Source organism: Mesoplodon mirus (assembly GCF_964341445.2).
Source record: "Mesoplodon mirus genome assembly, chromosome: 12".
NCBI classification, from domain to species: Eukaryota; Metazoa; Chordata; class Mammalia; order Artiodactyla; family Ziphiidae; genus Mesoplodon; species Mesoplodon mirus.
In genome coordinates, this window is record NC_138988.1 from 101,337,362 (window position 1) to 101,361,097 (window position 23,736).

The 23,736-nt window shown below is 52.3% G+C and overlaps 1 protein-coding gene and 1 long non-coding RNA gene across 2 annotated transcripts in view; one reads left to right on the forward strand and one right to left on the reverse strand.

Annotated features, from left to right (window-relative positions):
- The window catches only part of SSR1 (signal sequence receptor subunit 1), a 20,845-nt gene extending 15,252 nt beyond the window's left edge, over positions 1-5,593 (forward strand). Inside the window, exon 8 of the mRNA XM_082638226.1 lies at positions 3,087-5,593. Within this exon, the coding sequence (XP_082494352.1) occupies positions 3,087-3,154 (68 nt within the window). The 3' untranslated portion in view covers positions 3,155-5,593. The remainder of the gene's footprint in view (positions 1-3,086) is intronic.
- Positions 3,551-20,532, reverse strand: LOC309813377. The gene is made up of 2 exons (XR_014295490.1): positions 20,277-20,532; positions 3,551-7,201 (listed from the first exon to the last, which is right to left on the reverse strand). It is a non-coding gene; the product is annotated as an uncharacterized lncRNA (long non-coding RNA).
- Positions 20,533-23,736: the final 3,204 nt, after the last annotated feature.

Sequence of the window (23,736 nt, forward strand, 5' to 3'; positions counted from 1 at the left end):
CTAAGGCAGTAGTGAATGGGAATAAAAGGGAAGAGAAAGATATTTCAGAAGTGGAGCTGGTTGGGCTTTCAGTGGCTTTTTGGTAGCTGCAGGAAGGGAGGAGTCAGGGTGCTCTGAGTTTGGGCAGCTGGATGGAAGATGGTCCCATTAACAGCAGGGACTCTAGGAGGCGGAGTGTCTGTGCACAAGGAGAGATGGGTGTGCACTGGACGTGCTGGGTGCGAGGAGCCCGTGCAGCCCCAGTGAGCGTGTGGAAGTGTGTTCTGAGTGCAGGCGGGCCAGGGTGCGGAGACACTGGCGCACAGAGCCTAGGCGACAGCTGAGGGTCTCTGCAAGGACAGACTTTCCACACCATCCGGCATTCCGTGCGGTGGGAAACGGAATTGGGTGGAAGTGTAGACCATGGCCTCTACAGTGCAGCAGGATTGCTTGTGTAGACTGGGAGATTGGTTTCATAGCATCTTTCTCCCTGACCTGTTACTCACGAACTTAAAAGCTGAGAATTATTACACTTACAGAGCAAACCAATCACGTATAACTGTATTTTCACTCAGTATTACCTACAGTGTCGTAACACTATGCTAGGTTCTGAGTGGTGTGTTAAAAAGAAGCTAAGAATGTATGTATTACTGTTTTTCAGACTTTACATTTCTGCTTGAGGAAAATAAAGCACATATGTGAAATAGTATGTGATTATGTGCTAGAATGAGTAATGGGGACAACTTAGAAGTTAGGAAAGGGGGATCATACTTAGAGTCAAAGGAAGTCTTGTTGAAGGAGAGACTGTCACGTGTCTCAGGTGATGCGTCTCGTTCAGAGTGTAAAGGACGAAGGGTGGTTTGAAACAATTTGAGCCCATTACTAAGAAGTTTTTTCTTGTATGTTAGGCATTTTAGAGTAGGGTACTTCAACTTCCCTGAGGTCTTTTAACTGTAAGTGACAGGTTAGCTGATTTTAATAGAAAAATTACAGGATCTTCGCTAAATGCTGTTTCATATGTGTACCTGGGGAAACCTTCATCAGAAGCTGTAACTATGAAGTCTTCTGTGTAATGTGAGTTTAACTCAGGGATCTGTTAGAAGACTGTGACATGTATCTCATTAAGTAAAAAGAAATCCATCTGAAAGTTATTTATATAGTATTTCCCCACAGGTGAGGTAGGAAATTAGATTATGCAGTCCGAGAAAGTGGACAGGGACCAGCGTAACTTTCTAACATCTTGCCTTTCCCTTTTCTAATCTGAAAAACGTTGCAGTGAGTTGCCATTTTACTACAATTTAGTCTTTTTTAAATGGGCAGGAGAGGCATTTTCGGATCGGCCCCATTTATTCAACATGAGACATCATGTTTAAGGTTTTCTGTTGTTGTTTTTTAAGTTTTTTAGGGTTTTGGTGGGGGTTCAGGAGGTGGTCTCCTTTGATGACTGAGAAGCACCATTATACACATTTCGTTGTTCTTTGCTGAAGTGAAATGCCACTTTCTAGGCTGTTGAGGCGTTTGGAGCCATTTTCCCCAAAGCTGGATGACTCTAGGCTGCTCTCTGTCTGTCTCGTTTGTCTGCTGCTTAACTCTGATGCGCTAGACATGTGAGAGGGGAAGGTTTTAGACTCACTGTTAAGGTAAGTTGGATCGGCTGTCTTACTGATGGAGTTGGATCGGCTGTCTTACTGATGGAGTGAAATTCATGTGTGTTGGACGAACAGGCTTTGCAGGTTCTCCGAGGCTCTTTTTTGTGTATTCCTGTATTTAAAACCCTGCTGCAGGGGGTTGACATTGTTGGGAGTCAGTCATGACCATTTCACATCCATAGTAACAGCTGTGTCCACACAGGTGGCTGTTAGATTCTGAAGCATTTTTTGAAAAAAAAAAAAAAAAAAGATGATTCAGCTGCTGCTTATATTTAAACATTATTTAGGAGTAGAAGACGCAGTAACTCGTAGTCTAACCTTTCTGAAAATTTTATGAAAGTTGTAGGCTTTCTTTGTCAGGAAAGTGCTTCTGTGCTCAGCTTTAGGCACTGGAGCCCCCGAAACACATCATTACCAACCTACTCAATAAAGCACTGAGGCCAGCTCTCACGTGATATAAGCAGTTTTTAAAAAAGAATTTTTAGCTTCTAAATATTCTTTGTAAACATTTACTGTATATTTTTTAAGCTGGAAAAATAATTGTAATGTGTAACTTACTCCGCAAGGAACTTACGTTCCTAATAGGTTAGGTGCTCCTAGAAAATATGAAAAAGACAATGGTCAGAGAGAAGACAGTCTTTCACTTTAAAGAAACTTCTAGATGACTCCTTACTGGATAGAAGTGGAAGAAACTCACCACCAGTTTATTTTTTGCTTAATAGACCACACTAAGACTCTAACATAAGAGAAAAAAGTAAAAAGATACTGCTTATGTGTGTAGGATGCTTTTAGTATTGATGTACTGTATAATTTCTTTTAACCTGCTGCTCATTTCAGGTAAATTTATGAAATTACCAAAAATTATGCAAACTACATGGCGCTGCATTTATAAATATTAAGTCTTTAATTTGTAACCAATATAAAACTTTTATGCTATTTGTAAAGAGTTTACTTATGCATATATCATGTATAAACATGCTGAACTGTAGAATTCAGGAAGATTTTGTATGGTAGCTTCAACATTACAGTGATCAAGATTAGATCTTTTCCCACCCTGATTGCAAAAAGATTTAACTGACATATAATGAATGACATATTAGTTCCAGGTATACAACATAATGATAGATAACTTGTACACATTGGAAAGTGGTCACCACGGTAAGTCATCATCTGTCACCATACAACATTACCAAAGAATTTTTTGTGTGTGTGATGAGAACTTTTAAGATTTACTTAGCAACTTACAAGTATGTAGAGTTTCATTTTGAGTTACCTCTTGAAGGATTATTTTAAAGGTTAGTTAATAAAACCTACGCTAGGTAAGAGGCATTTATTATTAGATGGTCTTCTTGCATGTGCATCGTTTTCTTAACTTAATGGTAAAGTTGAAGGAAAATGCTTTTGAATTGAACACATACATGATAGCCAGGCAAGTCAGAACTTTCTCTTTTCTTCCAGATAAAGCTTCACCAAGAAGGTTGCCCAGGAAACGGGCACAGAAGAGATCGGTGGGATCTGATGAGTAAATGTTCTTTGTGCAACAATTCGGTCTTTACTTAACCCGCCCTAATGTTTTTCGGCCTGATGGGAATTAGTGCAGAGAAGCCATATCACCATAGAAGGCAACTACTACTTATGTGTGGACTGAGCAATCAGAGTCTGTGGCGATAACATTGCTGAAAATGCACTGCATTTATTTTTCTAAAGTAACAAATTTGGTTTTTTTAAAACCATTAACATCCGTGTGAGTGTGTGTGTCTGTATGTGAGCAGTTGGTCTTACCAGAATCACTGTTGAACTATCTGAAGCCTTCAGACCACTAAATAGAATGCTATCGTCTCTTCCTTCTGGACATTTTCTGGCATTTTCCCCCAAAACTCAGCATTTGCCCGGTATGACTGTAGATGTCCTGCCTTGGACTGTTGTTTAAAAAAACAATGTTTCTTCTTTAGAATAGCACAAATCCCGCTTGATGGCACAAATTTGCATGTTGTTGCTGTTTTACAACTAGTATTCTAAAGGCAGGAGCAGGCGTAGCTGCTTTTTAGCAGAACTGTTTTGGTATTTTGCTGCTGTTTACTATAATGCGTACCTTCCGAGACCTTCCCAGACCTTCCCAAGTAAGTTCAAGGAATTTGGGGATCTCTAGCACCAAAATTGTGAAACATGAAAATTCTGGTTTTGATATATAAAACCAACTTCACTCTCTTTTTTTAAAAAGAAAAAAGGTACATATGTGGAAACTGAGTGTGTCCACTGTTCTATTTCTGGCCCAAGAGACAGCTCTGGGATGATTTTTAGACCACTCTGTTTTGTTTTTTTAAGAGAGCATGCTTCTCTCCTTAATAGAAGCATCTTGCTTTAGAAAAGTTGCCTTGGTCTACAGACTAAGCAAAATTCCAACTCATCCTAACTTGTTAGAGTTGGATAATTTTTAATGGTTAACCAATTGTTTTTGATCTAATCTTTGGGGTATTTTGGTTGTTGATTTTTTTTTTCAAGTTAAATCTGAAGAACTCCAAGATTTTAGGCACTTAAGATATCAGAACCAAAATTAATTGGGCTTCATAAAAATCCCTTAGTTGCCCTTGCCCTAGGTAGTAAATTAAGTTTGGCGTTATTGTCAGGCTGGATAAGCAGCAGAGTAAAACAGTATGAACACATCCAAGGCTTTTCCCTCTGTCTTCAAGTCGTATTCTCCCACATACATCTTGTAAGGGAATGGTAAATGAAATTTTAGTAGCTGTTTAATTCCTGATCTGTCTTCATTATAATGAACTGATCCCTCTTTGCTATAATCCCCACCTGCACCCATGCCCACACAAAAAACAACGAAACAACACAAGTGAAAAACCTTTCCAAGTTGCTTAAGTCCTTAAACATCTGAGCCAAAGACAATGACAATAAAACAAGTTACTGTAGGGCTTACCTGGTGGCGCAGTGGTTGAGAGCCCGCCTGCCGATGCAGGGGACACGGGTTCGTGCCCCGGTCCGGGAAGATCCCACATGCCGCGGAGCGGCTGGGCCCGTGAGCCATGGCCGCTGAGCCTGCGCATCCGGAGCCTGTGCTCCGCAACGGGAGAGGTCACAACAGTGAGAGGCCCGCGTACCGCAAAAAAACAAAGTTACTGTAAAGCTGTTAACTGCTTTGCAAGTAGGGCTAAGGTGTCAAATTAACTATATTGGCACTGCTGAGCTATAAAGCCTTCTATACCTGTAATATAAAGTGTGTGAGTTTTTAATTGGGCTGTATGATCAGTAGTTTATTTTGGAAAGCTCTGTGAGCTCTAAGAAACTGCATGGTTTTTATTTGATGTAATATAGGAGACCCTCCACCTTCTCAAGGAATACTGATATGTTTCAAAACATTTTTGTGACTGTCCAAATTTGTGAAATTACTAGGACATAATGAAGTAAGGTGTAATCAAGAAATTTAAATGACCTCTACAGAGCATTTTATTGAATTCCTGGTGATACTTAGGCAATGGCAAAGCCACGCTGAGTTACAAGTGCCAGGCCTCTGACTCCTGAGTAATCTGCCTTATATGCACTAGACCTTCCATATCTGAGGTTCAAATTAGCGCACGGAAATTATCTGTCATGTTGTATTTTTTAGCATAGATTGGGAACACTTAAATTCTTGAGTCCTCAGACGCCAGGGGTCTCTCTGTAGTGTCAGTGTTTAACAGAAACTAACTCCATAATGAATGGAATTCAATTCCACACATGGTTTGTTCAAGCACACTTACTTAATAAGTAGCCTGTTTTTTAAATGTCTTTTTAAAATGTAAATATTTGAAGTTTTTATTTGTTTTGATATATTAATTTGCCACACCAACTATGGTTTCAGAATTCATCTTTTGAACAACTTGGTTCCAGAGTCTGTAAAATGAACTGAGAATCTTGTGTATTAAGCCTGTCATTGGGACGTGTGAGAATAATGTGTTCATAAAGCATGGATCTCACCTTGGTTGTGCAGCTGCATCATTCATTTCATGGTCTTACGTAGTAAGTGACTTGTAAGACTGTTCCTGCCCCCTTGAAGAGGGAAATGGTACCTCCAAGGTAGAAGCCTGAGAATAGAAATCAGAAGGAAAGGATCACTGACTTGACTCTAGTGAAGTTTTTCATTTTAAATAAGCTTCAGAAAATAGTGACTTTGATAGGAGGAAAAGGCAAATTTAGATCTTAAAAAAATTAAAAAGCCACTGCCTTACAGGTGTATTTGCAGTTCGTGAGCCTGGAATTGTGTTTTGGCTCTGTTGGGAAGAAGCAGATGGTGGTGATGTGATATTGAAGCCTTTCCTTAATGACTGGTGCTATTTTGGAGGTACAGGCGTAGATAAATGCAACAGTATGTGAGGCTCTTACATAGCATTCATCTTTTGTGGTACAATGATATCCGTACCCTTGGTATGAAGGAAAATTTATTTGGCTAGAGCATTTAAATAACGTAATGTTTTTTTTTAACCAATGAACTTGGCAGTACACAACATTTCTGCCAGATTTTGATGAATTACACCCTTGCATTTAAAGACATTTCCAGATATACTTGAAGTAATTTACCACAGTTTTGGATGGCATCATTTATAGCTGTAAAATGAATAAATTTGCTCTAATTTTATTAAATAAAATCTTACTTTTCTTTGAACTACTATCTCCAGCTTAGTGAAGAGCAACCTGACACATAAACAAGCCCCTGGTTATCCAAGTGACTGGGATGTAGGGTCTGTTGTCAGGCTGGTCTGTGTTCGTAAGATCATCATCCTTAGAACAGGAGGGAAGACCAAACCTTGGGGACTGACTTGTGACCATCTAAAGAATTCCTTCAGGACTCGTACTCCTTTTTCATTTCCACAAAAGGCTGGACTTAGACAGTAGTGAATTACATAATCTGAAGTTTTAGAGTCTTTTTTCTTATAGATTTTGGAATCATATAGGAATATGATTAGGGTTTGGGTACCATTTAGCTGCTTTTTTTTTTTTAAGGCAGTAGGAAAGGAACTCATTTATTAAATGTCAGCCATGTACTGCGTTCCTTTGGGCCTTTCCATTTATCATCTCATAAACCTTCACAACAACCCACTGAAAGAAGGTGATTCTGTTCATTTTACCCACATGGGAAAACCCGAAACCTCCGAGTTTAAGCAGCTTGTGCGAGGTTTTGTGCTGGCTGGATTCAGACCCGTCTTACACTGGATCTTACACATTCTCCTCCCTGCACCAGGCTTAAGATGGAGACTTTATGAAACCAGGCATTCGGGCAGCTTAAACAAACACTTGGTTTTCTAGAATCCAGCAGCTAGCAAGTTCAAATAACCTCATGGTTATTTCAAAATCATGGTTAAAAGCATTTTCTTCAAGGTGGCTTTTCTAGTTTGATTGAATTTTCAGGGACTGAAAGACTCACCTTCGTGTTAGAGGTGAGAGTGATGATCTCCCTGTTCTTGGGCTACACACACACGGAGGGATGGAGCTGGGAAGCGGGTTAGGCATCTGTCATGTCTTCCTCTTCAGACAGCGGTTCCCTCAGTAGGGCACAGTGGAGCATAAAAAAGGAAACCTAGCATCACCTGGAGAACACAGGAAGGACAGCCCTTATTTAAGGTTCAGAAATCACAGCCAGAGATGATTCGGCCAGGCCCTTCTGGATCCCCCGCTGTCCCTCACGTAGGTTTCTGTTACGGTACCTGTGAACGATTGATCACCTCCTCCTGTCTCATTGGCCTGTCTGCTGGGCTGTGATCTTTGTGTCTTGCTGGCCTTTTGTGCCCGGCTTCTAGTTCACAGCCCTCACGTGGAAACCTAACACACGGGTTTGAAGAAGAAAATGTGGGCCAGTGTTTACTGGCCGCCTTCCAGAGGACTGTGCAGAAGGAGTCCCGCTGATAACCCAGTATCTACTGTTGGCAGTTCTGTGAGGTTGAACAGAGCTGGGGTCGTGTGTGGTGTGCCGGCCTGGGGATTAGGACGGAGTCGGCCCTGGCCAGGAACCAGTGGTGACAGTGAGAAGGCAGCTCATCTCTGGTGCCTCGGTGTGTTTTTTACATTGAGAAATACCTGGAAGTCCCAGTTTGATTCGTACCTTTGCCTAATACAGCGTTAAGTGATTTTTCTCCTTAAATCTACTTTACTTAGCAAAAAGAAATAGGACTGAGGTGTAGAATGGACTCGTGTTGGTCTGCTTGGGTTCAAATCCCAGCTCCCTCTTCTGCATTGGAGGCACTGGGCTTCAGCCTGGGGTGCCTGACCCCCGGGGTTACGAGGTGCCGAGGGCACGGCCTGGCACGTGGGTGAGAGCTGCCACAAACGCCGGGCTGCAGGAACAGCCTGTGACGCGCGCGCAGGGCAGGTGCGGGTAGTGCTCTCTGGGCTTCGTTGTGGAGTGATGGTTAAACTCTACCGAACAGAAGAGTGAAACAGTATTGGCTTTTAATGAACGAGTAAACGCCTTAAGATGGACACGCAAGGGGCCAGCTCTAATGACGGGTCTACTAATGAACAGCGTCACGGGGCTGCCCGGGGCGTTAGAGCCTCTGCACACGCAGCTCTCGGAACACTTGGGGAGGCCGCACATGCTGCAGGGACGCCATCGCCCGCCGTTCGAAAAACATTTCTGAAACGCCTCCCAATTTCTTACGGCCTCAGACTGAGCATCGGTCTTGACGCTGTTTCAGAGACGCGTCGGTCCGATCAGCCATCTGAGTCACATCTGTCACAACAGGTGCTCAAGCCCTACGAGCGCATTAGGAAGGGGTGCGACAGCGCGCTAGAGGGAGCGGCGCTCGGGGAGCGGAGGCGCCAGGTCGCCGCGCTTCCGCTTCCGCACGCCTTCTCGGTCATCCGGCCCGGATCCTGCACGTGGGCTGCGCCGCGGGGGACGCGCAAGATACCTTCCCGGGTTCTGGTCGCACCACGTAGGATTTGCTTGGTAGTTTCTCTCTCAGGTCGGCCCCTTCGGTGGAAGTCAGGGTACCTGTCAAGTGTACCGGAACGCCCGGCCGCCGGCTCCGGTCTCCCGAGGACGCGCCGCCATCGCCCGCGGGACGGGGTCCTCGGCGCCCCGGAGAGCGGGCAGCAGGCCTGCGGCCCCCGCGGCGCCGGGCACGTGAGTGTCAGAGGTGCAGTACTTCCCGGTCTTGCGTGACTTTCTCATCCTGTTCACGACCGAGTAGCCGTCTCACAGGTAAAGCACCGCTACGTGTTTTTTAAATGCGCCCCAGCCAGGGGTGGCCTGTGTCCCCACAGAGCGGAAGCGTGACCCGCAGCAGCGGAGGCTGCTGTCCCGAAGCTACAGGGCGCACGGTGGCGCGAGGGTGGCTCCAGCGGGGGACCTGCCTTCGTCGCATTCCTCCCGGACAGCACACCTGGTGGCGCCTGAAGACTCCTTTCAGGGACCAGCGGTGAGAGGCCATGGCCGCCCCGCCGTGTCTGTGCCTCGAGGGCTTTCCCGCGCCCGCTGCCCGGGGCGCCTCCGTTCCTGGCACCAAGTCCCGTCTCCAGATCCTCGGGAGACTTCTCTCCCGGCCTGGCCTCCGTCCCCTCGTCCTCCCGTGCCCCTGGGCGGCAACCTTCCCGTCCAGAGTCTGGCGTGTTCTCTTGACCCTCTGGCTGTTCCGGTTCCGGTCCTCCTGGGCTTCGGACTTCCCCGTCTTCATGGGCCTTCAGTCTTCTGCTTTTCAACCCAGCTTCTGCCCCAAAGGCCTCTCCTGGGATCTCCGCTCCCTCCTCGCCAGCCCGTGCGTGTCCGCTCCCCGGCCTTGACCTGTGCGTCTAGCCCCTGGACGTGGCCCTTGGGTTCCCCCTGCCCTTCTAACTGACTGTGATTCACTTTCACTTCAGTGTCTTAACTGTAGCCCCAGCCAACAGGTCACACGTGTTTATTTCCCTCCATAAACCTCTCTCTCGGCCTGTCTTGTTGTTCTTCAGTAACATGACTCCTGTTTATCCAACATTCAATCTTACAGAGGCCCACCAGGTACAGTGATTTGCCCTTAAGTATTTAATACATTCTTACTAATTTACCTCTGCTATGAATTAAATTAGATTTCAGTTCTCTCCATTTCAAAATCTTAACAACTTAAGAACTTTAAAGAAATCCGAATCTATTCAGTATAGGCAAAAATACCTCTGGTTCAAAATACTTCCTTCTTTTTACATTTCCTACTGCACTGCAAGAGGTCTTGTGTGTTTGCTATTTTAATTCTAGCGGGCAGTGTATTTTAATCAGGCTATTTATGACAAAACGTTCTTCTGCAGTGTGGGTTTTATCTGGTAACTGTGAGAAAGTTATCTGGCCACCTTTAGGACTGACTAGTTAATGAAACATGTGAGAAAAGTTCCTGCTCAGTGAGTATCTGGAAATCACAGTTTTTCCAGTTTGGTAAACCCAAGAACGCCCTTTTTTCTTGGTTATTTCCATTGGTCCAAGCTACTGCCTAAACTCGTCTTCAAACGCATCTCTCTTTTTTTTAAAATTAATTTATTTTTGGCTGCATTGGGTCTTCGTTGCTGTGCGTGGGCTTTCTTTTTAGTTGCGGTGCGCGGGCCTCTCACTGCGGTGGCCTCTCTCGTCTTGGAGCACTGGCTCTAGGTGCGCGAGCTCTAGAGTGCAGGCTCAGTAGCTGGGGCGCACGGGCTTAGCTGCTCCACGGCACGTGGGATCTTCCTGAACCAGGGCTCAAACCCGTGTCCCCTGCATTGGCAGGCAGATTCCTAACCACTGCACTACCAGGGAAGCCCCTGAACGCATCTCTTTATTTGCATATCCCTAATTAAAGCTGATCTTGAAAGGATTTGCGTTCAATACAAAATGACTTGTAAAGTGCCAGGGCGTTTTACCGCTAGGTCTTCATCTTTGAGAAGCACAAAGTGCATCTAAAATATTAAGCAAAGAGAGGAAGCTATGATCTTGATCTTAATTTCCCTCTGGAATTTGTAAAAAGCTTTACATATTTTCAACATATAAAATTTAGACATTTCAAGTAACAAGTTTTGTTCTAGAATGAAGAAGATTTAAGATGAGCTTTACATGTGCTGTTTGGCTGTGAGCTCTTTGACTTTTCAAATGATGGTCATAAGACACCTCCCCCTGACACACATACACACACACATGTGTGCGCATATTCAGTTTTGGTTCCCAGTAATTAGAGACTGCATACTCTGACGGTTTAAACGTTTTTAAGTAAGCAGAGATGCCTCTTTGGTTTAACTTCATCAGTATATCACTGAGTCAGTACTGAAAATTTCCTTCTTTTCATGATTTTGTTGTAAGTGGTAGAGCTGAATTAATGTATTCTTCATAGAAAAAGTAACTTTTGATTAGAAGCTGTGCATACTCTGGCGATTTAGTCTTTGTAACTATGTAATATTTTTAGCCTTCTCTGCTGAAAGGAAATGAATCAAATATTAGGGCAGTGAGAACCAGCATTTTAATTTCTTCTCTACAATGCTTGAAACGCTCAGTACTAAGTAAATTCCAGATTAGTCCAAAGTCTGAAAAGAAATACACAAAATGCTAAAGCAGTTTTTGTGGCAGAGTGGTGGATTTCTTTTTCCTTTTCAAAGTGTTTGTAATGTACTTATATTTTAGAATGGAAGAAATAAATATAAGTGTTAAATTTATTTGAGCCTCCTACGATGAGTATAATAATCGCGATGGTTGTGGGCAGCTTGGCTGTAGCCCAGAAAGAAAGTGAGCCCATTCGAAAACTTAGATGTTTCTGTCGCTTTACATACTCAGAGAAAATCAAGACAGATTGGTAGAAAAGCCTCGAAAGCTTTTTCCTTGGACGGCACCCAGGCTTGCTCCTCATCTGTTACGCCTTCACGTTAAGAAACCACCTGCATCTCCATCTGGGCCTGTGCCAGCCTGTGCTCGGCACTGCCGGCCCTCCCAGCCCTGGTGCCCACACGGCCCCACCCCCCGCCGTGGCGGTGACTCCCTCTGCCCAGACGCCCCCCTGCATCGGCACCCCCCGCAGCCTTCCCTGGTCAAGGGTGCCTGCCTCCCGACGCCTCGACCACCCTGGGTGTCGGCCTCGTCCCTCACCGCTCCCTGGCCCTTCCGCTGCCCGTCCGTCACCCCCTTTTCGAAGCTTAAGCTTCGTGACAGCAAGAATTTCCAGTTACTGGGTCCCCAAGTCTTGGAATGGTACCTGGCATGTGGTAGGTGTGTAATAGATACGAGTTAACCTCACAGCCCTGCAGTGAAGTAGGTAACACCCCCGTCTTGCAGAGGAGGAAACGGAATGTACGAGTCCAATGACGTACTGAGATGCAGCTGACTGTGAAGTGGCAAAGCTGAGGCTGGAACGCAGGCTGGTCTGTGTCCGGAGCCTTCACACAATCCTGTTGCCTCCCTCGTAATGCGGAGGTTCTCCCGGTGGCCGCCCGGTCCCCATTCACTGAAAACCCTGGAGAAACGAGGTCCACTTGCCGGCCTCACGTGCGCGGTGAGGATTCTAGGGAGGGACCGGAGCTGCAGCTCCACCAGGAGGCATTTACCAAACAGCCAAGGAAACTGGCAGGCGAGTGCCCAGGAGCTGCCGGGAAGGTGGCCCAAGTGAAATCCCATGGGTGAGTTCCAGAAGAAGGAAGTGAAACAATAGGGGCGTCACAGCCGAGCTTCACACAATCAAGTTGGTTCCCGAATCGTGACCGAACTGTAACCTTAAATAGTTTTCGTTAAACGTATAATCCAAGCTTGGCAGATGATATCAAGTTGAGACCATGAGATAAGCTATCAGAGGTGACTGCTCCGAAAGGAGAGCTGCAAGTCAGGAGGCTAGCTGTGACATTGAGACTTAAAAGAAAAAAGTTGCTAATTTTCTTATAAGGGAATAGTTCACTATTTGCATCATAACCTTAAATCAGTAGTATTCCTCCTCTGCAAGAATCCTCCAAACGACAGGGAAACATTTTAAAGCAGAACCCTAACTCCCAGGCCCCCTGAAGCCTGTCTGCACGGGTGTGTTCTGCTGCCCTCTGCTGCTCACGGGTGGTACAGCCGTGACGGTTCATTCTCAGGGCCGCCCCAAAGCATCACCAGAAAGACTTAGGAGTTGTCCTCCCCTAAAGCAAGCCACCTACTCCAGACACTGCAACCCACCGGCCTGGGCATCCTGTGCTCCACCTCCGCCCCAAACCAAACGTGGGACTAAAGTGAAAATAACTGCTTTTGCTAAGACATCAGTGAAGTGACTTGGATTCAGCTGAGTGATCACATCACCTGGAGAGCTGGCCAAACACACACAGCACGTGCTCTCTGGAGCCTTGTCTCCCAAGAGAAACTTGGTCTCAGACAAAGCCACTGCCCGTCTGCTCTGCCTGCATCACGTCCACACACACACACACACACACACACACACGTGTTTACTTTGGATGCACTCGTGAAATACTTTCTTTCATTGGACATGAGTATGATGGTTAACAGCCCTTGTTTGAATCCAGGCTCATCCACTTAGCAGTCTTACACAAGTCACCTAATTCGTCCCACCTGTTTCTTCTTCTCTAAAATGGGGATAATCGTAACTGAAATTATTAGTTATTAACGTTCGATGAATGTAAAGCCCTCACTATACGCCAAGTGTTTGGTTGGATTTGTTAAAGATACTGCGTGTGAAAAGAAAGCTGGTCCCAGGGCCTGGCCCAGAGTAACCTAATTTTCACTACTAGGAATGTATTTTTCCCTCATTCCATAAACAATGTTCATTTGTCAGCCAACTGAAAACCATCATTATCAACTTTTTTTCCCCAGAACTGTGAAATTCTGTTTAAAAGGTGTGGTCCTGATATTTTTCCTGTACTTAATAGAGCCTCATATGATATTAGAGCTGGAAAGAATCCACAGAGTCATCTAGGCCAGCTTTCTGGCCACCTGGCCTATCCCATCTCCGGACAGCTCAGCCAGTAGACGGTCCTTGCTGGGGCCCAGATCAGCTTCCCTGGGGTCCGTGTGCTGGTTCTGCTCTCCAGATCATCTTTAAGAAGTCTGCTTTCTCTCCCTTACAACTGTCGCGCGCGCGTGCGTGCGTGTGGACCTCTATCACTCCTTCCTTTGTCAAAAATCTTTTATCCAGGCTCAAGTAAAAAGTAACAGTAACTACCTCAACCTCATTTTTTCCTAAGGAAACAGTGCCTTTATTAAAATGATGGGAATTGTCTGCCCAGTTAAATCTTTACCTATTTTATTGAATAATGGAAATTAAAGGGTCCAAAGTGATTGCTTGAGATAAAGGAGGAAAATAATTGCCATTCCTCCTGCCTCCAAACGAATCACTTCAACAGGTATTTCTTGCTCTTAGGCGGCATTCATCAACCTTGCTGCCCATAAGATTGGGGGTGGAGGAGGGGAGGTTTTGCTTAGGGCGCCGTGGCCAGAGCTGCCGATTTCCACTCCGGGCTGGTGCCCAGGAATCTGCATTTTAATGCCCGCCATCGGTGCTCCCACAACTGCACTGCAAAACAGTCGCCAGGAGAGTCTGGGTCTCGCCTGACGGTCCTGCTGGCTGCAGAGCAGTGAGCCAGCCTGCCCTGCTTGCCCTCGGGAAGCCCTGGACTAGCTTGTGGCAGGACAGCACACAAGCCACAGCCAGTGGTGTCAGCCTGGACCTGAGTGGCCCCCCGTCCTTGTACAGAAATGGGGCTGCTTCACTGCCCCCCGCCGTTGTCTCCTCTCGTGTTGGATGCCTGAGGCCAACTGAAAATGGTGGTGGGACACGGCCCTGCCCCGGCCCTGGTCCCCAGTGGGTGGGCTCCCCGCGGTCGGTGAGCAGGGGACACACGTGGCGCCCACGTGGTGGCCGTGCCCGCAGTGCCACCGCTGGACCAGTCCCCGCAGCCCCGGCCACGAGGCGCCACCGGGACCCTCGGCGATGGCCCGGTCCCTCCCAAGGCCTGCAGGAGCCAGACCGAAACCTCTGTTGCACGTCTCCGTGCGACCTCTGAACCCAAGCCCGCACCGCCCCCGCTGAGCTGCTCGGTCCGTCTCCGCCCCCAGCCTCGCACGCCCGCCCTCGGCCTACACGGGGGCGCCGGTGCCCTGCCCTCACCTGCCCGTCCACACCGAGTCTGGGAGCAGCCTTTAATTTTCATACAGTTTGGAACTTGGAGAGAAGCTGCGAAACACTGCAAAGGAATTCCGCACACCCTCCGCCTTCACCCACATCCTCAACTGCTGGCTTTCGCTACAGACACACCTGCACGAGACCCGCACCGTCCCTGACCCCTCCCGGGAACAGGCACGCTCTCTTGACCAGGGGACGAGCCACACTGCTGCAGTGACTGCCAAGCCACAGGCCACGGCCAGCGCTCAGCACCTGGCCCAGCACCGCCCCCGGCCCCTCCTCCTGCTTCGGGAGCCCGTCCGGGTTCCGTGCACTTGTCACGTGTCCGTGGTCCCCTTGGGTCTGGACGATTCCTCGGCCTTTCGGGACACGGGCGCCTTGAGGGAGTGCGGGCCGGTAGCTCCGCGTGTCCCCGGCCGGGCCTTGTGTGCTGCATCCTCGTGACTGGGCTCAGGTTGCGCCCTTTCGGCAGAAGCCACGCGGCAGGGCGCCGGGCCCTTCCTGTCTGTCCCTGGGACGTGGGTGCGGACCGCGGGCAAAGGTGGGGCCCTGCGTACCTTCCCGGCGCCTCCTCCTCAAGGGAAGCTTCCCCACGCCCGGCACCGGGGCTAGGTCGGCGGCCTGGCCCATCACGCCCCGGGCACAGAGGCTCCCAGTCCAGACCTGGCACAGAGCGGGTGCTCCACAAGTGTCCGCTGAGTGAATGGAAGAGTGAGTGAGACTCTCCGGGAGCCGCTCTAGCTACAGAGCAGAGCCTCCAGATCTCTGTGGACGGGCCTGGGTGCGTTTCTGCTTTACGCCTGGAGCATGGCTACGCTTTGGGCTTCGTTTCATGCCGGATTCTCACTCAGAGCATGAAAGTCTGACTAAATCCCAATAAAGATTTCTTCTGGGAGTCGCAGAATAGACTAATTTTAGAAACTGGACCCCAATCCGAGACTTTTCCATTTGTTTCTTCATGGGGGGCGGGGAGGGAGGATGGGGATTCTCTGGGGCTTTTGTCTTGAGAGGCATCTGGACCCGAAAGAGCAGCACGCAGGGTCCTTCCGCCCCGGCCTCCCCGCGCCCCCGACCCCGCACGGAGGCCGCCCAGGAGCTGACCGTCTCCCCTTTGTTGTTTCAGACGCAGGAGGGGGGAGGCGCACTGATGTCACCGGCCCTCCCGCAGCGCTGCCACCCCTCGCCAAGCGTGCAGGGCGCCGCCACCGAGGCTGCTTGCTGCAGAAAGACGCCGGCCTCCCTCCTGCACCCAGGCCTCCCTCCTGCACCCTCGGCGGGATCTGCGGAGGAGCCACCGCCGGGCTGGCTGCGTGGCGGGGCTCAGCGGCCTCCATGGAGCAGCTGCTGTGCGGTGTCGTCCTCTGCCCGCGGGAGGATGGGCCACCGTCCCCACCAGCGAGGACGCGTGAACCCGGGGACCCACGCCGCCGGGTCCTCCATCTGGCCTGCACTTCCCCATCACGCGGACGGTGACCCGGGCAGGATGCCAGCCCGTGACGTGGTGGCTGGAACACACACCTTAGCGGCTGCCGGTGTCGACTTAGGGGATGTTCAGAGACGAGCCGGGCAGGGAGGGCTTGGTGCCGAGATGAGTGATGCTTCGTGTGGGCGCGCGTCCAGGTGACGGGGCCCTTCCCCCAAGCGGAGGCCCGCGTCTGTGTGTTGGGCTCACGACAGGCTCTTATGCTGACGTGAATTGAGTTGAACTGCACTGAATCGAATTGGATGGAAATAAATTCAACTGAAAGCCTACCGACAAGCATCCACCTCTTGCTGAGTGCCAGGCCCTGGGGGTCAGGGATGCACAGGACCGTCCCCCGGGCTGGGAGGGGGCACGAGAGGCGGCGGACTGCCGGGGGAGATGTTCTGAGCAGAGCCTGCAGGTGCAGAGCGGGGGGGACGTGCAGAGACACACTCGCGCAGAGGGAGCGCATCTCAGGGGTGGCCCGTGAACCCCACGTGTGCAATCACCTGGAACATCCCCCAGACCTATGTCAGAGTCTCGGGGAGCTGGCCCAGGAATCTGCATTTTCAAACAAACTACAGGTGGATTCAAAGTTTGAGACTCACTGAGGGGAGGGGGTGACAGGGGGCCAGGCAGTGCTTTTCAGGGGGTGGGTGAGTCGGGGTCATTCCCGAGCCAAGAGACACTTCAGAGCACGTCGGCCCCCCTGAGAGGCTGCTAACTCTCTCCCACCCCACGCCTCCGCCCTGGAGTCTAGGTGTTTGCTTTGCTGATAAGCTCCCAGGTGGGTAAGGCTGCAGCTGGGACACGGGTTTGGAAGATTCCAGCCAGAGCGAAGGAAGCCCCGCGGCTCTTCTCAGGCTCTGGGGAGCAGTCGTGATCTTTGGGGCACTCGGATCTGACCAGAGGCACCTTCCTTCTCTCCACACCCATCCTAGGCTTCAGGCCCAGCAGCGCGGTGCTTAATACAATCACGGAATGCCTGGTGCTCCCAGATCTGAAAGTGAGGCACCCGAGCCACGCTGCCCAGGGTTCCCAGCCGGGCAGGCTGGAGGTCTGAGATCCAGGCGCTGGTGGGTTGGTTCCTCCCGAGGCCTCCCCCTCCTTGGCGCGTAGATGGGCATCTTCTCCCCGTATCCTCACACGGACCGTGCACACACATCCCTGGTGTCTGGGTCCAAACTTCCCCTTCTTATAAGACCAGTCAGATCGGATTAGGGTCACCCTAACTGAATCACCCTTTGAAAGGCCCCTCTCCAAATACGGTCACATTCCGAGGTGCTGGGGGTTGACTCTGGGGGGACACAATTCAGCCCATAACAGGCAGTATTTCCTTGGCTATGACCTTGATAATATACATGGTTAAGGGCTTTTTTTTTTTTTTTTTGTGGTATGCGGGCCTCTCACTGCTGTGGCCTCTCCCGTTGCGGAGCACAGGCTCCGGATGCGCAGGCCCAGCGGCCATGGCTCACGGGCCCAGCCGCTCCGCGGCATATGGGATCCTCCCAGACCGGGGCACGAACCCGCATCCCCTGCATCGGCAGGCGGACTCTCAACCACTGCGCCACCAGGGAGGCCCATGGTTAAGGGCTTTGATCGTCTAAGTACCATCTCTCAAGTTGAAGCTGCCCTTACTTTCCTCGTGGTCCAGTTAGCTCTATCTTCAGAAAAACATGTAACATTTGAAGAAACTTTTAGATTTCTAAGCAGCGTTTTGCTGAGCCTCTATCTCTATCTCTAGTATCAACACAAAATTAAACCCTGGGTCCAGAGCTTCCCAGACGACGCCAACCTTGCAGTGTGACATAATGCAGAGGGCCTTGCCCAGCAACCCTGGGACTCCAAAGGCAAACCAGGACCCTCATCAGCAAGCATCCCTCACCCACTCACTGGGCCTCTGGCATCTCCCGCCTCCCTCAATGGCTCCTCGTGGACCGCAGAGGAGCCCAGGCCCCGCCAGGCCAGCGCTCGGGTGGGGAGCCACCGTCGGAGGGACGTGGCGCAGGCTTCGCAGCAGCAGTCCCAGCTGTGATGCACCCTCCCCAACTCAGGGTCCCCGCTGCCTTTCAGAAAATGGAAAGTCTCCAAACGAATAGATGATAGATGACAATTTTGTGTAACATGGAAGCACGCACAGAGGTCACGTCAGGGAGACTATGAATCCTTTCCTCTATAATCAGAAGGAGAAGGAAGGCTTTTCTGTCCCCAGTTCCGTGTGACTACGGCTGCCACCCTCCCGATCATGGCACCCTTGAAGGGGCCTCCCTCTCCCCACATGTCCCTGGAACAGAAGCTGAGGGTCTACTCGGTGAAGGCCTCCGGTCTCAGGGAGGCCCGGGGACTATTATTTTAGGCGGCTTCTATGTACTTGAGGCTCTGTACGTACTTGATGTTCTGGGAAATGGGCACTAACACCCATTCTGGAGAGAAAGACATCAAATCCAGAGAAGCCGAGTCACCGTGGGGCTGGGATTTGAACCCAGGTCTGTCTGGCTCTGAATCCCATCAGCTGTTCCTGTGTCGCCCTCAGGACACCCTAGGCTGGGCAGGTCCAGCCTTCAGCACAGTAGGAAGCTCCGGGGAGCTTTAAAAACCCTCTGCGTGGAGCCCCACCCCGAGAGACCGTTTAATGGGCCTCAGGTGAGGCCCCATCGCCGGATGGAACAGTCCCCAGGTGACCGTAATGAGCCGCCCAGGGAGAAGCCCCGCCTGCCACGCGCAGCACCTGCGAAGGTCGGAGCCACAGCATACGCCCCCTGCCCCCCGCCAGCGGGTGGACTCATTCACTGAGAATGAGTCATGTCCACGTGGCCCGGGCAGAAACCCCAGTCCTGACGCTGACCTGCTTGACGGATGAGACCCAAAACTGTGTCCCAGACCACATGGCCCACAGGGCCTGCCCACCCGGGCTCTGTCCGCATCTGCAAAACGCACACCCCGAGTCGCTGCAGCGTGCAGGCGCCGGGCTGAGGTTTGGAGGGGACACAGGATAACTGCCCCATGCGTCCTCCAGTCTAGCTGAGGAGACACAGCTCAGCTAAACAAAAGAAACGGGGAAAAAGGACAAATACATTTCACCATATGAAAAGAACCAAGCAAGTGCCTAACTGGGGGTGCCCCATCGGGTGTGTGGGCCCGAGCGACGGGAGGCACAGGGAGGAAGAGACAGGTGTTTGCTATCGAGAGACGGCTGATTGTGAGCCCTGCCTGATCGCACACACGTGTGCACACACACACCCAGGCTTCAGCGCAAAGTAGGTTAACCTTTCTGCAGGGGCAGAGAGAGTGCCGTTTCCTGCTGCTATAGGCGGCTCTGCAGGCACAGGGAGCGTGGTTTCTTTGCCCCAGGGGTAACCCCATAAAGCTGCTTGGAACCCCCTTTCTTCTCTCTCTCCCCCTCCCCACCCCCGATGACCTCAGTGATCCCCAGAGCTTCAGCTCCTACACAACTCAAATCCGGCTGCAGCGCTCACCTGTCCCCTGAGCTGCAGACGCCCCACCTGGATGCCTGCCCACTGGACGCCCGCAGTGGGACCCGCAAACTCCCCCTCCTCCTGGCGACAGCCCCACCCCCAAGTCCTCCTCTGCGGAACTTTCCATCCGGGCAGCTCAGGGACAGCCGACTGGCCCTCTGCTCCAAGACTGGCAGGTGAGCCAGAGGTGGGCATGAGGCTCCGGCCAGAACGGGTCACTCCCGGGTTCCTGGTGAGAAGGAGCAGCGGAGTGGCTGCGCTGGGGAACAGGAGGGTGGGCGGCCGGGGAGGCAGAGCGTGGAGAAGGCGGCTCGAGCACCGGCCCTGCGGTGCCTGCACCCGCCCGAGCGCCAGGCGCCCTCCCGGCCTCCCGGTGCAGCCACTAACACTGTCCCATGTCTGCATAAGCCGGTCCGAGCTGGCTTCTGTCCTTTTGCCATCAAAGGCTCCTCGAACAAGATGAGCCCACGGCCTCCAGGCCCAGCGACCAGCTCCTGGCCGGCCCCCCGGCTGCCCTGGTAGCAGCGCCGCCCGCGTCACCCAGTCCGCCGCCCCGACCCGCACCCCGGCGCCTCGTCCCCCCGCGGCGCCCGCGCCCCGCTGCACCCCGCCGCCCCCCTCCATCCCCCTCCAACCCCCTCACCTGGTCCCGGACGACTTCAGCCATTTCCTCCCTGGGCCTCCCGGCTCCGCTCCGCCCAGCGCTCCGCCGTGGGATGTTTCTAGAACCAGCTCTGATCCGACAATCGACCTTCATCGACCCCCTCCTGCCGCCAGGACCGAGCTCTCGACCACAGCTCTAATCCCCGGGCTCACGTGCGCTTCTCGCTGTCCCCGCCAGCGCCCCGGCCCGGGCCACTCAACGGCGTCGTCCCCTCCGAGGGCGACTGGCCTGCGCCTCCGCCCCCCAGACCCCGGGTCAGCGGAGTCTGCGCCTCCTTCACCCTGGGTTTCCTACCTGGCTCCGCAGGCCCCGGGCGCCCGCAGGTGATGCCTGAGCGAAGGAAGGAGGGACCCACCCACCACGTGCCTCCCGGGCCCTCCCCACCCCGCACGCACGCCACGCCCCTCCCCGCACGCCCCTCCCCGCACGCCCCTCCCCGCACGCCCCTCCCCGCACGCCCCTCCCCGCACGCCCCTCCCCGCACGCCCCTCCCCGCACGCCCCTCCCCGCACGCCCCTCCCCGCACGCCCCTCCCCGCACGCCCCTCCCCGCACGCCCCTCCCCGCACGCCCCTCCCCGCACGCCCCTCCCCGCACGCCCCTCCCCGCACGCCCCTCCCCGCACGCCCCGCCTCCAGCCTCCCTCCGGGGCTGGAGATCAGCGTGATATCTTTGAGAAGCTCACCTCCTGGAAGCCAATCCGCCCGCCTTTCTGGCTCCTTTCTTTCTCCCCCAATTAAACAAAAGCTTAAAAAAACCCAGCGGTATGGGGGGGATGACAAGGTGGAGCACCAAGGACTTGGGGGAGTGAAACTAGTCTGTCGCCTACTGTGATGGCGGATCCACGTCGTGGACGTTTGTCCAAACCCACAGGACGTCCGCCACCGAGAGTGAGCCCTCGTGCCAACCGCGGACTCCGGGGAACAGGGACAGGGACCGTGCAGGCTCATCCGTTGAGTAGACGCCCCCCGCCCCGGCGTGCTGGGGGTGTGAGGATGGGGCCGGTGGGGACAGAGAGTAAAACCTTCCTCTCCGTTTTGCTGTGAACCTAAAACTAGTCTTAAAGGGGGGGAAAAAAAGACAATACATAACAGGAAAAACTGGCTCGGGTGCAATTCAGTTTCAGTAAAGATGAGGTGCTTCCCTCCTTTCCTGTTCCCGCCACGCCTCCACCCACCTCTGCCCACAGCCCGCTGCCTCTGCTTCCACGCTCCTCTCCCACTGAGGCTGATGGGCCCCTTGTCCCTTCACTCAGGGTCACCATGTGGGCACCTTTAGCCCCACCTTCTCCGGCAGGATCCAAACCCTGGAGAGTCAGCACTTAACCTCAGGGGGAGCAGGGCTGGGCCCTGGTGCTGGTGAGCGGGGAGGAAAAGCAGGTGGGAATGATCCGGAAGATTCCACGGCAGGACAGCGGGCAGCCCCCGGCCACTGCGACTGTGCAGAGCCCGGGGAGAAATAAGCGGGCACTTGAGGCTGGGGGACAGCTGCCAGCGACCCGCGGCCAGTCGGCTGACACACAGCCCTGGGTTCTGGGCCCCTGAGGAGGGGTGGGGGGTGCTTAGGCAGGTGTTGCTTTAGGGCAGCGGGACTAGGCAGCACTGGGGATGCCTCTAGCCATCTCCCGCCGTCCCGGTGGCTGCCGGCTCCCCACGGTCCCCCGGAGACCGCGGCCCCTTGGTCCTGGGGGAGGCCGGGTCAGGACGCGGGGGGTGTATTCGGTCCGCACAGGGGCTGCGGTGAGGCCCCGGGCGCCAGGGTGCACCTGCCCCCCGCCAGGGTCCCCATGCCCGAGGGAGCCGATCTTAAACAGCAAACAAGAAACACCATGGGGGTGGGGAGGAGAGAGAGAGGGAAGGAGAAAGGCTCTTCCTGCCTTTCGAACAAGGGCCCCCCCACCCCCGTCTTCGTTTTGATCCGGGTCCCGCAATTGCCGGCCAGCTCTGGCGAAGGACAAGCAGGTATCAGAAGACGGGGGCCCAGAGGTCCAGGAGGGAGGCGCCTGCTCCCAGAACTCAGGGCTGCGGTCGGGCCCATGCAGCACTCACGCGCAGCTTTGCTTCCTGGGCCAGGGCCAGGGCCTGGTCCCGGGGTGCGGTGGGGTCCCTGTGCTGCTACAGGTGGGTGGGTAGCTACACGGGCTGGAGAAGAGGGCAGGCGGGGTGTTGGAAGGAAGGTCCTGGCGCATTTCCTAGATTTCAGAGTTATTCCAGCCCAGACGACGGCCTGGGTGTTCCTGATGGCACAGCTGACGGGCAGGAGCCTGGAACTGCCTGTCATTTCTGGGACAATGGTTTTCGAACTTTCCTGGGCTTCAGAATTCTCTGGGAATTCCCTCCTGAGAAAAATTCCTGAATCAGTAGGTCCGGAATTTTTAACGAGCAACCCAGGAACTGTCTTTAGTGGGTGTGGGTTGTCCACACCGAGGAGCTGAAGGGCCTCCCGTCTTGGAGGTTCGGCCCCGGCAGACGCCTTGTGGAGCAGAGATGAGCCAGCCCTGCAGAGCCCTGCCACCTACAGAATCCTGCCCCTAAGTTCTGGTGTCACTTGCTTCACAGCAAAGAAGCTAGAACAGTCAGGAATGCACTGAGTAACCTTGGGAACACATGGGCAGCACCCACATCGCATCTGCTTCCACGTCTGAGAAGCAGGTGCTCCCAGTTTTCTGTAACTGCTGTTTCAGTGGACACCACACAGCATCACAGACCCCCATGGCACCCACCTTCCGCTTTAGCATTTTTCTGGTGGGCAGTTTCATCCTAACAAGGCCACCCATTAGCCAGCTGACCTGGGCAAGTCATTTCACCCTCGTCTCTGCTCCAAGGCAATAAGGATTTTTTTTTCCTTCCCAGTTCACTGGACGTGGGTGAAGATGAGAGACAAAACCCACGGGAAAACAAGTTGCAACGTGCAACGTGCTATATAAACACGTCCGAGAGTGAGGAAGGAGTGGAAGTCGGGCCCAACTAAAACAGCAGTATTCAAAACATAAAAACAGCGTTGAGAGGCAAGATGACTGCTTTCACTTTTTTCTCCATATTTTCCTGCAGCTCCCAAAGTTTCCAAACTTTTACTTAAAAGAGCCGCCCCCGTCCCTGGACGAAGGCGGGCTGGGGAGCTGCTGCAGCCTCGCTGGCCTCCCTGACTCTTGCGGGCGAGGTGGAGGCTGCCAGCAGCCAGGCAGGTGCCTCCCTCCCTCCTTGGGCTGTGGCTTCCTTCCCCGAAAAGCAAAACGGGAAAGGAGTGCCCGCTGGTTTCTTATTTAGGACACTGACTTGGCAGCCGAGAATTGGAGGGGCCTGTTTGGTCATTGTTAAAGAGTAACCTTCAATTTCAAGTTTAAAATAAACCCGGTCCTCTCCCCGGGTCCCAGCCCCCACCGGGAGCTGGTGGTGGAAAGGGGGCCCAGGCGGCCTGGCGCCCAGGCAAGGAGCTGGCGG